Source organism: Labeo rohita, chromosome 23 (assembly GCF_022985175.1).
Source record: "Labeo rohita strain BAU-BD-2019 chromosome 23, IGBB_LRoh.1.0, whole genome shotgun sequence".
Taxonomy (NCBI): Eukaryota; Metazoa; Chordata; class Actinopteri; order Cypriniformes; family Cyprinidae; genus Labeo; species Labeo rohita.
Window position 1 is genome coordinate 7,452,519 of NC_066891.1, and position 16,631 is coordinate 7,469,149.

Sequence of the window (16,631 nt, forward strand, 5' to 3'; positions counted from 1 at the left end):
GTATTTGGTGGTTGTTAATGTTTTGAATGGTTTTAGTACATCTCTATGTGGTTGCTAGGGATGTTCCATACTTATTGGCTGGTCAAAAGAGTCTTCTAGTAGTAGTACTAGTGATGACTGACTTAAACACAAAACACTAAACAAAGTGACCTCAAAATATTGGAAAAGGGAACGTCACTGCCGCCTCTGCAAACCAAAGAGCATCCGAAAGGAGGCAAACACACCGCAGCAGAACTAGGATGAAACTGTTTCTTTACTCCAATCAAAACAAGGGTCAGAGGGAAGAGCAGAGAACAAGATCAACCACTGGAATGTACATGAATCGTAATGAAAATCTCACAGTACAACAGTGATATCATTCACAAAACCAGCCATATATTCAAGCGCTTACTGGAATGGGATAAAAAACACGCCCCGGTACTTTTCCCTAAAAAGAAAGTCCCGCCAAGACAATATTCCAGCTTCTTCCTCCTGCCTTGACATTCTTTTGAAATGGTCATGTTCTTGGTCTTATCTTCCAGTGAGAGAAACACTAGAAGTCGTTTTCAGTGGATGTGCACTTTAACAGTCAAGAAAAAAAACACTCAAGGAAAAAAGGGCAGATAGGATAGTAGTGATGAAAAGTGGTCGAATCGTATTCGTTCTCCTCTTCTTGGGTTAGGAATCGGACCAAAAGTGTCCTATCGGAGTAGAGACCATTTGATCTGCTCCTTAGCTGACTGTAGCACCTTGAAAAAATAAAAACATGCAAAAGTTAGAACCAAGACATCTATATATATCTATCTATATCTATACACACTGCCCTCCAAAAGTTTGGAAACGCCCTAGAAATGTGGGGTTTTGGACAATATTGGCATGAATCCTTTTTAATTTGTGATCATTTTGCACTGATAAGGGACAACACAAACTACGAAAACATATTTTATTGCATAAACAGCTTATACATAGAAAAAACTTAAATTTTCGATTCATCAAAATATCCACCATTAACAGCTATTACAGCTCTGCATAATCTGGTCCTAAATTTATTGTATTCTAAACTTAATTGGCAATCAATTGTTGAAGCTATTAAGGTGTGCTGACCCAAAAATCTTTTAAAAACCTGGGCCAAGTTTAAACCAGTAACCAGGCACCACAGGTGGCAAAGGGGCATGTCTGACTTTGACATGTATATATTGCCATTATTATGTAATCAAAATGAAAATTATTATTGCTGGTCTTCAATGATAATGTCACGTTACTTTAATGTATTTGCACCAAAAAATTATAAGGATTTATGCTGATATCGTCCAAAACCACACTTTGCCAGGGGTATTTCCAAACTTTTGGAGGGCAGTGTGTGTGTGTATATATATGAAGAGTTCAGATGCAAAACCATCTCGGTCAAAAATGAGATAATGATACTGAGTGAATGCTCTCGACACACATTATACATCCATCAAATACTTTTTCTTCAAACCCACTAAAATTCCAGCCTCAGCCCAATCAGAAGTACCAGTACTTACATAGAAACCTATACATCTGAGCCTGATAAAAATGCATTTTTTAAAGAAAGATGTCAGATGGATTTAGCTGGTTTTGCATCTGAACTCTTCATATATATATATATATATATATATATATATATATATATATACCTGTATATATATATATATATAAAAAATATGAGATAAAGGAAGAAAAGTAGAAATACATTTGTACTATTCATTTTTTAGATGTCAAACTTTTTATGGAAGAAACATTACTGGGTGTCTCTTTAAATCCACTTATAATGGTTGTTATAATTCATTTGAGGTGTCATTGGGATCTTATGAAGGAATATATGTAAGTGGGTTCTGCCGATTTATTATAACCTGATGTTTTAAATTAGGCAATGCCAAATAATTAGTCACATTTAATTAGAATGAATTGCCGGCTTCAGAATCATTTATTTGAAATGTTTTGTGTTCCTCTTCAGTAAATCCAATCACTCAATGAGGAAGGATAGACCAAACCACTCCCAAAAAACCTCACTTGTCTCCAAAGCTACAACAGGTAATTGAATTTTAACGTGTTTGTGTTCTTGACTCATTAATGCTATCATTCTTCTTACAAGACATGCATCCGTCAGGATGCTGCTTTATGGTTTTAAAAATGCAGAGAACAATTCAAAGCAAACTAATAGCACATTTAAAATACAGTAAGGTCCAAAAGTGTCATACTATGGGTAAAATTACTATTTTTTTCCTTTTTTCTAAATGCTAAAACCAGAATAAAGGGAATAAAACAATTAAATATTTTCTTTAATTTTTAATTAATCTAATAATAAAAAAAAGGATGTATTTTATGCTAAACAAGGCTGCATTTATTTGATCAAAAATACAGTAAAATTCCAAAATATTATATTTTAAAATAACTGTTTTCCATTTAAATACATTTTAAAATATAGTTTATTTCTGTGATGCAAAGCTGAATTTTCAGCATCATTACTCCAGTCTTCAGTGTCACATGAGCCTTCAGAAATCATCCTAATATGCTGATTTTCTGCTCAAGAAACATTCTTGAAATAAAGAAACACTCAAGAAATAATTCTTTTTTTTTTCTATTCTTTGATAAATATAAAGTTCAAAAGAACAGTATTTACTTAAAATAGAAATACTTTGTAACATTATAAATGTCCTTCCTTTCACTTTTGAAAAATTTAATGCATCCTTGAAAAATTAATTTTTTACAAAATTATATCCTAAAATATTTCCTACCATAAATTCATCGCAACTTAATTTTTGATTAGTAATACGCATTACTAATAACTTTATTTGGACAAATTTAAAGGTGATTTTCTCAGTATTTCGATGTTTTTGCACCCTCAGATTCCAGATTTTCCTGATTTTTAGACCAGATTTTTACCAGATTAACAGACCTCAGCAAACAAGGACTAACATTAAACAGCTGTGTTTTAATTAACAAACATTAACAAAAAGTAATAAATACTGTACCCAATGTTTTGCTCCATGTTAGCTAATGCATTAAATATAGTTAACAAATGGAACCTAATTGTAAAGTGCTACCAAAAAAAAACTCACTGACAAACTTCTGAACAGTAGTTTATCTAAAATGAGAAACTACAGAAGTAAAAACGCAAAATCCAGACCCATCATACGAAGGCGCTAACATTGAGGGAAACCATGTAATCGAGTAATGCAGGTGCAGCAAAACATCCAGGAATTAATTCATCATCTTAATTTGCACGAGGCGAGCCAAAGTATAACCGTATAGCGGGGAAGACAAGGAGACAGCCATTAATCACAGACACCAAAGGGATACAGGCAGCCTGTCGCAGGGCCTCTTAAATGAGAGCATTAATCAGTCCGCACTCACGACCACGGCAGCCACGGGGAGCCATCGCTGGCAGACAGCCACCAATAATTAGCCATCATGTTTACATGCGTCAGACACACACGGGAACCCGGAAAGCCGGGGCTAGCGGCGGCGCGATCAAACGTTCTTAATGTGGGAGGTGTAAAACCAGACCACCGTAGACACATTCGCTAAATGAATCATTGGTAAATCTCAGAGCTGCTATAAAACCTAAGAGCTGTGATGGCGACAAGTGTCGCTGAAGGAAGTGCGTCGACTTCTCTCACCTGAGTGACTGTCTGTTCTGTCAGAGGCACGTCATCGCCCTGTAACGACATGAGAGAGGGAGATGCTGATGAGTTTAGGACTGCTGGTTTGCTTTCTGGCTCAAGATGATTGGAAATCAAACGTAATAGCTGCCTAGCAGGACCGTAATGCTCATCAGTGGCGTCAGAGCACATGAGATGAAGCAGAGCCAACAAATACTAAGCAGATTAACATTTACAACAGCATCATGAAAGTCAATAGAGGAGAACAGGAAGTAGTTACCCTCAGAGCGACACGGTGAACCACCTGCTGTGGGTCGCTCTCCAGGATCACACTGTAAAACAGATAATTAATGAGTGATCAGTGCTGCAGCCTATACAATGTGATTTGTAGACTCTGTTTGTTTTAGAACATGCCTTTTTCTGACTTGTACTGATGGAGAGAATGCAGAGAAAACAGGAAAGGATGTGGACAAGAGGGAGGAACAGGTTCAGGAAATAACACACGCCGGAATCAAACTTATGTGGTCGCAGTGGGTTTTTCAATGGCCGTTGTTTAGGCCCAGGAGGAGTCTATAGACTTTTCTGAAATCATTTTTGGTAAGGATCCGTGGAATTTGGCAGACGCTTTTATCCAAACTGACTTGAATTGGCATTCAAGGTATTCATTTTATTAGTACATTCATTCCCAAGGAAATAGCACTATGCTCTACTATTTAAACATGATAAAAAGTGTTAAACAGAGCTGAGATGATTGCAGTCTTCTTGGTAGATGAAAGCATAATTAAAACAGCAATAATATTCAATAAATTCATGAAAGGAGCAGTTTATTTATGATTTATTATGAATATGGGAATGTGGAATTTTTTTCAGATGCTGATTCTGTGTGGGCCTCCTAATGCCCAATTGAATTAAAAAAAATAATACAATATAATATAATAATATTTAGTGCTGTCAAACGATTAATCACTTCCAAAATGTAAGTTTTTGTGTACATAATATGTGTGTGTGTACTGTGCATATTTATTATGTATATATAAATGCAAACACATTCATATGCATGTAAGAAAAATATGTTTACATATTTAAAAAATATATATAATATAATATAATAAACTAATATTTAGTGCTGTCAAACGATTAATCACTTCCAAAATGTAAGTTTTTGTGTACATAATATGTGTGTGTGTACTGTGCATATTTATTATGTATATATAAATGCAAACACATACATATGCATGTAAGAAAAATATGTTTACATATTTAAAAAATATATATAATATAATATAATATTATATAATAAACTAATATTTAGTGCTGTGAAACGATTAATCACTTCCAAAATTTAATTTTTTGTGTACATGTATATGTATGTGTGTACTGTGCATATTTATTATGTATATATAAATAAATGCACACACATACATATACATGTAAGAAAAATATGTTTTTATATTATATATATATATATATATATATATATATATATATATATATATATATATATATATATATATATATATATATATATACACACACACACTATATTTATTTTGGATGTGATTAATTGTGATTAATCGTTTGAGAGCACTAATTACTTATAGAATAATATAAGTAAAAAAAAAAAATTATATTATATATTAATTATAATATTTTAATAAAATTATTTAAAAATGCACACAAAATTGCTAAAATTATTATTTATTATAATACTTTATAATAAGTTAATTCAATTTAATTCATAAGAAATTGTTGCAGGAAAACTGGTACTGATAAAATTAATAATAAGACTATTTTAATTAGCGAGAATGCATTACTTTGACCAAAACTGACAGTACAGATGATTATAATCTTACAAAATATTTCTGTTTAAAATCAATGGCACTTTTGAAATTTCCATTCATAAAAGAATCCTAAAAAAACAATGTATTGTGATTTCCACAAAAATATTACACTGTACTTTGATGAGCATGAACCTTGAAGAGGCAACTTTCAAAAACAAAACCTTCTCAAGAATCATATCAACTTTTGAATGATGGTGTATAAACAGCAATATCTACAAGATCTCTGTGTAACAAAGGCTACGTTCACACTGTGAGCCTTAGTGCTCAATTTTTGCTCAGATCTTATTTTTTTTGTATAGCTGTTCACATTTTTGTTTTAAATGTGGTCAATATCAGATCATAGTTCTGAACTGACCCGTATGCGCAAAAAACCCCCAAATCCGAACAGGGTTGCCACATTTACATTGTCTTGTACCTGGTCCAAAATTAGTCTTGTTCCTAGTCCAAAATTAGCCCAGTCTTTTTCTGGGGGTAAATATCGCATTAGTGGGGTCGCTTCAACCCACGGAGTTGAAAAACAACCTGCGACAACAGTAAAAAAAAGTAGCCCAATTCTGCAAGAAAATGGTGGACTTGGCAACACTTGCTCAGGGCACCATCATACGGAAGTAAACACGGAGGACATAAAGTAACTGATTATGCGTTTATTTATAGTGTGATCTGCTGCAGAAGCGAAATTATGCACAGGCAATATGTAAAAAAAAAAAACAAGGATGTGACAGAAAACCGCAGGGTTTATAATACCAGCCCTCATGTTTTGCTTGTATGTAGTGTTGTCACTGCAATACTTATGAGTTCTGACACATCAATGTTTAACTGACTACTTTTGCACTAACTTTGAATATGTGAAATCTTTGAAGTGACTCCAATGAACGCAGAATCATGACGAATATTGATCACAAATGACGTAAAATTTGCATGAATTCAGATATGACTGTTCAGACTGCGTTTGGATTGTAAAATCTTTTAAGTGACTCCAATGAACGCAGAATCAGGACGAATACTGATCACGAATGACGTAAAAGTCGCATGAATTCCCATATGACTGTTCAGACTGCAGTTGCATTGCAAAACATCCGACCTGTACCAGATTTAGTACCACATATGGAAGTGACACAGAATCTGATCTTTCCAATTCAATTATGTGGTTTGTGCTGTTCACACTGTCTGAAAAAAACAGATCTGAGTCACATCTGAGCAAAAATATTGGATTTGGGCCACATTTGCCTACAGTGTGATAATGGCCAAAATGGTTTACTTTTCATTTCCTCCACTTTTCTAGTTTGAATAGATTAACTATGACTTACCCTCCATCAACAATCTCATCAACAGCCAGGAAAAGACCCTCCATATTTTCAAGCAGAGCTCTCTTTTCCACATTTTTCCTAAAAAGAAGATCAAACTGCTGTTGGTTAGGTAGCTGATGGAGACCATATAGATTTTAACAAAAAAAAAAAAAAAAAAAAAAAAAAAAAATTATCTGTCCCACCTCAACATTTGGCTCAGGGAATCAAATAGACAATTCAACACTGACATAAGCATCAACTGTAAGAAAAAAAGACAAGAACATTAATAAAATTCACAGGATTATGATTAAAAAGAACACAATATTAGATAAAAATATAAAGCATTGCCTCGTTTTCATGGGAGCTGCCAATGACATAGAAGTATAAATCAATATTGCTCTTGTACACAACCGTTAAGCCCTCCAGCAATGCTATTTCACCTGTGTAAAAGACAGGAAGGTTAAGTCCACATGACATTATGTTAGCAAACACAAGACTGACTGTAATACAATCACTTACTGTCTGTTCTGTGCGTCTTGTTGAAGATGTTCTTCTCAAAGGCTTTCTGCTCTTTCACAGTGGGATACGTGTCATCATAATACTGAAACACAAACACAACAACATGGTCACAAAGTAATATATAAAAGTTATAACTCACTAAAACATTTATATTTCTGAAGTGGAAGACAATGACAAATAAAGAGCTAATAAAAACTCATCCATACACCTTATGCAAACAAAAAGCTAGCTGTTAATGTTTCCAAGGGTGTGGGTTTGACTGCATTATTCAAAAATAAAGAGTGACAACTCATATTATATGCATTTTACACACGTAAACTGCTATAATGTTATTAAAAATCTCATTGATTTACAAGATTTAGTTTTTGGCCATATAAATAACAACATATGCACCAAATTGCATTTTGCAGTTTGGACCGCTGAATAAAACTAAGGTGTTTTCTTTAAGTGTGAGCTATTATAATAGTCATAAAAGCAGGATGCATGAAATACAATGCAAAACATAAAACACATTTGCATATACTTTATTTGCTTTATTATGTCTAATAGTTCAATAAATGTCAGGCTTTACAGGGTTAAATGAAACCCTCATGTTCATGTGATAGTCTCACCTTAGCGTACAGTCTCTCTCCATCATTGTCCATAATCAGAACAGCTTTTACAGTGTACAGAGAAGGCTCCTGTCACAACAAAACACACAAATATGATAAATCACAAATGAATTACACTGAAAACAATCAGGTGATCAGGGCAAAGGTTGAGCAGACATGGAACTGTCCGTGTAACAGTTAAATTTCCATCAGCAACTGCTGAAATTGTAAACTCCATATTTTAACATAATATTTCTCTGTAACAGTGTACCAATCTTTACCTTTTAATATGTAATTAAATAGGCACGTTATTGGTAAACTCGTAAGTTTGGTTACCGATTCATTGTTTAGCGGATGTAGCGGAAGTACTATTTGAAGAGGACACAGAATGGATTTAACTGCTAGCGCGTGTTTTACACTTTAAATGCACTTATTGAACACACAAAGATTAAATAATATTACCAATATTAGAGTATCCATCTTGTACTGTACAGATATCGCTTACTCCAGCTCCGTGTATTGAATTTCTGCGTATGTGTACTTCCGCTTACGACATGAGGTAAAAGGGCAAAACTAAGCGGAAGTACTTTACAACGTCATTAAATATTGCGGGAAATAAATAAATAAGAGTGTATTGAATTGGCCGACATCCTCACAGCAGATTAGCAGTAATAACATAAAAATGTAAAACAAGGAAAAAAGTAAAACTATGACGTGTACGTTACAATACAATCTATAATGTATTTAAGAAAGCCGAATAAATGTTTGCAGATGTCCTCACGAATATCATGCAATATGTATTTAATATTATATTTATGTTGTATTTTATATATGTGACCCTGGATCACAAAATCAGTCTTAAGGGTCAATTTTTCAAAATTGAGATTTATACATCACCTGAAAGCTAAATAAATACGCTTTCTATCGATGTATGTTTTTTTTTTTTTTTTTTTTTTAATCTTACAAACAACATTTTTTAATATTAGAGATGTTTTCATACATTTCTTGTTTCTAGTAACTGAAATCAATGAGTCATAAAATATATTAAGGTCTTTACAAAAAAAATAAAAGACGGAGTAATAGACATTATTTTTGTTTTATGTATATGGAACTTCCCAAGAAGTATTAACACCTTTAAAGTGTTATCTACTGCATGTGATCCAGTATTGCAATTTAAAAAAAAAAAAAAAAGATCATAGATTCATCTATATTAATTATTTTATGAACGATGTATGGTTTGTTAGGATAGGACAATATTTGGTCAAGATACAACTATTTGAAAATCTGGAATCTAAGGGTGCAAAAAAAAAAAAAAAAAATTGCCTTTAAAGTTGTCCAAATAAAGTTCTTAACAATGTATATTGCTATCAAAAATTAAGTTGTCATATATTTACAGTACAAATTTTACAAAATATCTTCATGGAACATGATCTTTACTTAATTTCCTAATGATTTTTGCCATAAAACAAAAAACAGATAATTTTGACCCATACAATGTATTTTTGGCTACTGCTACAAATATACCCCAGCGACTTAAGACTGGTTTTGTGGGTCACACACACACACACACACACACACACACATATATATATATATATATTACACATATTTAAACTCAAAAGTAATTTAAAAAAAAATAGAAATTAAAGAAACGATTATCCTACACTAGTGCAGAATCAAAAATATCTGATATTTAATAACTATATTAAATATAGCCTATATTGAAGCAATATTGATGTTGATACTTGAAAGTTTATATGTCTGGCTACACACCCTGGTGAACCGTAGCACTTTTTATTTACTAAACACTGGCGAGTGTGGGGTAAAAACATGCAATATGACATATAGGCCTAGGCTTAAGTATAAATATCAAAATAAAACAGAGTTAAAAATATTTTGATCCCATTTAGTTAAAGTAACTATATATATATATATATATATATATATATATATATAGTATTATTACTTTTGTGGTATTACAGGGTAGAAAAAACATTTACATTTACGCATTTAGCAGACAACTAGTAAATAGCAAAAAAATAAACAACAATGAAAACGTATTTTATTTATCAGCTCTGTTCCTTAAGCTTTGCTATTGACATCCAGTATTTCGTTTGAATTTTATCTCTAAAATTGTCTGTCTTCTAATAAGGACTTAATTTATTGTTATTGTTTGTCCTGACACCCCTTCACCTTTTAAACCTATTTTCATCTGCAATTAACTAAATATTAGCTAATTATTAGGCCTGTTCACTTGAAATTTAATCTAACTGATACAAAGATACAGTTGTCAAAAAAAAACCCAAATGGTATAAATTAAAGTACAATCTATGTTTAAAAAAAATCATATGGTTCATTAGTATCATTATGCGAAACTACCTATATTTGTGTGTCACATTTTAAGTTTAAAGGAAGACATGTAATATGAAAAATATTTTAGACTTTAAAAACAAAACTTACTCCTGTTTACCTACTGCTTCAAATGAGCATTAGTAGGTAAAAGGTGATTCACTATAAAGTCAACACTTTACCGAGGTACAATGACTTCATCGTGCTTTCAGCAATGGAAAAAAAACTGAGCTGCAGTTGTAACCTGAAGTAAACCTCCGGCTCCCATGTGCAGACGCTTAGTCAAAGATAATGAGTGATTTGGATCCTGATTCTGAACTGATTGGGTTTGGAATCTGTTTGCTCTCCACGAATGACACACTGGCCTCAATGACACAAGTCCTCCAAAATTGCATATGCTTCTAGCCTGTCCTGTTTTTTTCCTGCGATAATTTAAGAGATCCTCCTACAACTGGGCATCATAATTACACTGGTCACTTTTTCTGGGAAGCACCACTGTGAAAACTAATCCTAACAGGGGTTTTCCCTGCACATGCACGGCTCACCGTGCTTTACTACAGCAACTACACTGACATCAGAAATGGTTCAATCTGGAGAACTGTGGTAAAACTCACAATGCTGAGCATGTTGGCTACATTTAATTTTGTGTCCAGTATGAGTCTTGATGCAAACAGGACAAAGTAGTTAGTATCGTGCATAAAGATTTTCTGAATATGCTTCTACAGTAACGTGGCTCACCAGCAAGTTTCGCAATGAAACACTGGGTTTTCACAACTTTACCACGAAGAGCATTTCGTAATTACCCTATGTTATATCAGAGAGGATACAGTATGTGTTTCCTTGGTGTAGGCTACTTTTTTTTTTCAGGTATGAGAATTCTACTTCACAATAATGCTCACAGAACAAGATTTTTTCTTTTTCAGTTTTTATTTGTATATTTTATGTTATTATGGTCCTCATTTACTATGTGTAAAAGTTTGGCCCATTAATACAGTTGAAGTCAAATGTTGACATACACCTTGCAGAATCTGCAAAATATTAATTATTTTTTACCAAAATAAGAGGGATCATACAAAATACATGTTAATACATTTAACATAAAATATGCTTACATATAGTCCACAAGAGAAAATAATAGTTGAATTTATAAAAATGACCCTGTTCAAAAGTTTACATACGCTTGATTCTTGATACTGTTGTTACCTCATTGATCCACTTTTTTGTTTTGTTTTGTTGTTTTTTAGTGATAGTTGTTCATGAATCCCATGTTTGTCCTGAACAGTTAAATTGCCCGCTCTTCTTCAAAAATCATTCAGGTCCCACAAATTCTTTGTTTGTTTTCTTTTTTTAGAATTTTTGTTTGTTTGAACCTTTTCCAACAATGACTATGATTTTGAGATCCATCTTTTCACACCGAGGACAACTGAGGGACTCATATGCAACTATTACAGAAAGTTCAAATGTTCACTGATGCTTCAGAAGGAAAAAACGATGCACTAAGAGCTGGGGGTGAAAACTTTTGAACAGAATGAAGATATGTACATTTTTCTTATTTTGAAAATATCCTCTTTTTTTCATGTAGTTTTGGCCTTCAGAAGCTGCAGAAGATATTTACATGTTTCCCAGAAGATAAAATGAGTTACATTTATCCTGATCTTCAGATTCAAAAAGTTTTCACCCCCTGGCTGTTAATGCATCGCGTTTCCTTCTGGATCATCAGTGTAAAAAAAGATGGATCTCAAAATCATACAATCACTGTTGGAAAGGGTTCAAATACACAAAAATGCTGAAAAACCAAAGAATTTGTGGGACCTGAAGGATTTTTCTGAAGAACAGCAGGCAGTTTAACTGTTCAGGACAAACAAGGGACTGATGAACAACTATCACCAAAAACAGCTGTGGATCATTCAAGTGAAAACACAGTATTAAGAATCCAGTGTATGTAAACTTTTGAACAGGGTTATTTTTATAAATTCAACTATTCAACTATTATTTTCTCATCTTTTATATGAAATATCTTATTCAGGTCAGTACTAAATAAAAAACAACATGTATTTTGTATAACCCCTCTTATTTTGGTAAAATAATTAACATTTTGCAGATTCTGCAAGGTGTATGTCAACATTTGACTTTAATTGTACCTGCTTTAAGTCATTTTGTCTTTATTATATTCATATGGCCTGCAGTTTTCAGCAACATTATTATGAATTCATTACTAAAGCATTATTAGTTGTGTATTAACTAATAATATATAATTATTATTAGCACTCCTGAAATAGCACTGAATTTACAGTTCATCTGTTCAGATGTACAGTGGAAATATTTGCGACAGAGCTGATTTTCTCAGAACTCAGTTTAGAAGAATATTTGTCACCAAACAATCGTTACACCTGACGGACTCCGAATGAGGAACCGGCACCCACAGGATCATTGCGCATAGCAACTGTGTCTCAATAGTGCTTCAGATAAAAAGATAATCGGACGTCTTTCACAATAACATCTTTATCTGTGCGGTCACGGCAGAGTACGTGTCCACTCGTCTGTTTCACACCATATCAGAAGGGCAGTAATGGACATAATCATCGTCATACTGGCCTGTCATGAGTGTCAGACATGGAGGTGGCTCGGCATCCCATCGGTTTCCCAGTGTGGGCATGGGTGTGTGAGAGCGGTGCGGCCCTTGTGGTTGGAGCCTGTGGCTGCAGAAGGAGAGGAGAGCGGGGGAAAGGGGATGTTGGGTGGCGGAAGCTCTGCTGAGTGCTGATAAAGGCTTGTCTAGGTGCTCATGCTAACTGTTGTGGTTTCTGGCATGAGACGGTGGTAGAGGGGAGATGCGTACAGTATCGCTGTGTACTTTAATTCAACAGGCCTCCTCTATTGCACAATAAAGCGTATAGCATACAGTGGGGTCCAAAAGTGCATGTAAGCGGAGAAATCATGGTGAATGTCACAAATTTGCTTATTTGGTTTGCAAAAGTGGCCTATTGTGTGGATTTTTTTTTTTTTTTTTTTTTTTTTTGCATTTCACATCATAATTTTTCTTCGTCATATTTCAAAATCATGTAGTTGTGCTGTAGTTGAAATAAAGGCATATATTTAATATTTGAGGTTTAAGAAAACACTGTTTATTTATTTTAGTGCTGCTACAGCATATAGATGTGCATTGGATGAAATTACGTTACTCTTGATTACTCATACACAAATTTTCCACTTTTCCCAGCAGTAGACTTGGATGAATTTTCCCAATGGACCACAAACCAAAGACACACATGCTCTCATCATAAGTAGCTTATGAGGTTTTTCCGTGTAATTGAAAACGCGCTCTCATGTTTACTTGTGACTAATGACACTTTGATAGTGATATATTTAACTGAAAAAAAAAATTGAACAGTAAATAAGTACAGTACAGTACATTACATGAAGAGTTTATTTGTAAAAACAGACATTTTTTTTTACATTTTCAAAAATCATGTTTTTTTTTTTTTTTTTTTTATTGTTATCATGTTTTTATTGTGTTAGTGTTTTTTTTTTCACTTTATGAAAATAAGTCAACTGCAGTTTGGTTAAGATTAATTGAAAATGCACAATGAAAAAAAACATGATTTTAGAAAAATGTTAAAAATGGAGTTATCTGTGTTTGCAAATGAACACGCACACACATGTTTGTTTTTGTGAATTGTGGGGACTTTCCATAGACTTCTATAGATTTTATACTGACCAAACGATATTGTCTATCCCCTAACCCAACCCTAACCCTAAACGTAGCCCTCACAGAAAACATGTTTGCATTGTTACACTTTCAGATAAACACCATTTACTATTTTTAATATTTTTTTAACATTGTGGGGACCGCAAAATTTCAGGTTTTACTATCCTTGTGGGGACATTTGGTCCCCACAATGTAGCAAAACAAGTACACACACACACACACACACACACACACACACATATATATATATATATATATATATATAGTACTGTACTTACTTTTCAAATGATTGGAAAAATAATTAGGGTCAGTTTTTCTATTTTTATTATTTTATTTTATTTTATTGCTGTTTTTTGAACAGTTCATGCTCACTGAGGCTTAATTTATGTGATCACAAATACAGTAACAACAGTAATATTATAACAATTTTCCATTAAAAAAGAAAGAATATATATATATATATATATATATATATATTTGTGTGTCATTAATTCTAATATGCTTACTTCAAGAAACATTTCTTATTACTGTCAATGTTGAAAATGACTGTGCTGCTGAATATTTTTGTGGAAACTTTGATACATTTTTTTCCAGGTTTCTTTGATGAATAGAATGTTCAAAAGAATTTATACATAGACATTTTTTGTAGCATTCTAAATGTGTGTAATATAAAGTATATAATATATAAAGTAATAAAATAAAATAAAAATACTGGAAATATATATATATATAAATGTATTAATTTACTTTTAAATTATTTATCATATGAAATTATTAACATGGTTTATAGCAGACCTCACTTCCTTTTAAAAACAAATCCTGTGAGTTTCCTCCTACCTATGGGAAGCAGAAAGAATAGGAATGGTTGGATAGGTCAGGATGGTGTCAAGGAGCTGTTTCACTTCCTGTGGTCAAACCAAAGAGGCTCAAGAGCATCACGAGGCCACAACGTGGCAGAGAGTGTAATGAATACAAAAATATAACCTAACACGTTAAACTAAACAAAGGATGGCAAGAATAGATTAAAATGACAAAAAGGTTATACACCAGTGAGATACAGAATTGTGCGACTCGATGACCTGAAGTATGTGTGGAGAGAGTCAGAACTGCTGTTTAGGTTGGAACACGCCAAATCCCAAACCATTGTGGTGTATGTAATAGCAGGCTGTTTTCATGTGTGTGTTTGTAGGTGGTTGAGTCGGGTGGGTGGGTGGGTGCTAGGAATCAAGGCTTGGGAAGTCCCGTCTCTCTGGTTCCTGGCAGGCGCCCACCTCTTTGGACGATGTCAGCCACCTACGTCCATCATTATGGTGCATTTACATACAAACATATTAACGCGTGGGAATGAAAACACCGCATCGTAAAAGACGAGCACGAACAAGTATCTAGAAAACCACGGGCACACTGCTTTCATGAGCTTTGATAAACAGTGTTTAGTCATAACTTACTATTTCTTAGTACTTAGTAACCACACCAGTGGGCATCTGACATGTTGTTACACTCTTAAAAACAAAGTTTGTTTATTGGCATTGTTGGTTCCATTAAGAACCTTGAACATCCATAGAACCTTTCAAATGCAGAAAATGTTGTTTATAGTGGAAAAAGGTTCTTCAGATTTTTAAAATGTTCTTCAAAATGATTCGTTTTAGACTGTTCACTGAAAGGTTCTTCCTTTGGAACCTTTATTTTTAGGAGAGAACCACAAAAAGGTTCTTCATATAGTGTATAAAGATTCTTAAAATTTTTGGGTCAAAGTTTTATTATATTTTTTTTTAAATGCTTTTTCTTTTAAGAACTGATCACTAAAAGGTTCTTCAGGAAACCAAACACATTCTTCCATACATTCTTAAAAATAAAAGCTCCAAAGTGGTGTTTTTGCAATGATGCCATAGAAGAACCATTTTTGGTTCCCCAAAGAACCTTTCAGTGGACAATTCTTAAAAGAACCATTTTAAGAACATTTTAAAAATCTAAAGAACCTTTTCAGCATTTGAAAGTTTCCATGGATGTTCAAGGTTCTTCATGGAACCGTTGATGTCAGTAAAGAACCTTTATTTTTAAAGTGTGCTTTCAGAGAGTCTTTTTGGCATTGATGGTTCCATGAAGAACCTTTAACATCCATGAACTATTCCATTGTATATACACTCTTAAAAATAAATGCTATTGAAGAACCATTTTTGGTTTCCTGAAGAACCTCAGTCAACAGTTCTTAAAAGAACCTTTTTTCTTAGTGTGAAGTGTTTTCTACTTTAAAGAACCTTTTGTGGAATGGATGTTGAAGGTTCTTCATAGAATTATAGATGCCAAAAAAGAACCTTTTTTAGATTTTTTAGAATCTTTATAGTGGAAAAAGGTTCTGTAGAATTTTAAAATGTTCTAAAGATCTCTCAGAAAAAATGACTCTTTTAAGAACTGTTCTCTGTAGGGTTCTTTGGGGAACCAAAAGTGGTTCTTCTATAGCTTCTGTGTAAAAACCCCCTTTTGGAACCTTTTTTAAGATGTATTCTAATGATTGTGGACCATCGTGCACCTGAGCGCACTTTAAGTGCTGTATTATTGAGGGTGGGTGTAACGCGATAAGGCATCGGTCAAATAAAATTAAGCACTTCAAATGAACACGGAAAACACACCCTTTCACCTCACCTGACAATTGTACCCGAACAATCATGCTGATTGTCCCGTGTGTGTTTGACTACGGAGGGACTTTAGCAAAGCCTCGAATGGTCACTTGC

The 16,631-nt window shown here is 33.4% G+C and overlaps 1 protein-coding gene across 1 annotated transcript; it reads right to left on the minus strand.

Moving 5' to 3' along the window:
• Positions 1–235: 235 nt before the first annotated feature.
• On the minus strand, positions 236–8,426 carry copz1 (COPI coat complex subunit zeta 1). Its single transcript, XM_051097162.1, has 9 exons — positions 8,304–8,426; positions 7,863–7,931; positions 7,252–7,333; positions 7,081–7,172; positions 6,936–6,991; positions 6,754–6,831; positions 3,886–3,937; positions 3,624–3,662; positions 236–728 (listed from the first exon to the last, which is right to left on the minus strand). Exons 1-9 carry the CDS (start codon positions 8,319–8,321, stop codon positions 681–683), a joined length of 534 nt encoding a protein of 177 aa, XP_050953119.1. The 5' UTR covers positions 8,322–8,426; the 3' UTR covers positions 236–680.
• Positions 8,427–16,631: the final 8,205 nt, after the last annotated feature.

What these genes read in the sequence shown, in the direction of transcription:
- copz1 (XM_051097162.1), bottom strand. An exon ending in CAAGACGCACAGAACAGACA is followed by an intron (nt 7,173 to 7,251) that starts GTAAGTGATTGT and finishes TCTTTTACACAG; the next exon opens with GTGAAATAGCATTGCTGGAG. An exon ending in GATGAGATTGTTGATGGAGG is followed by an intron (nt 3,938 to 6,753) that starts GTAAGTCATAGT and finishes TCTGTTTTACAG; the next exon opens with TGTGATCCTGGAGAGCGACC.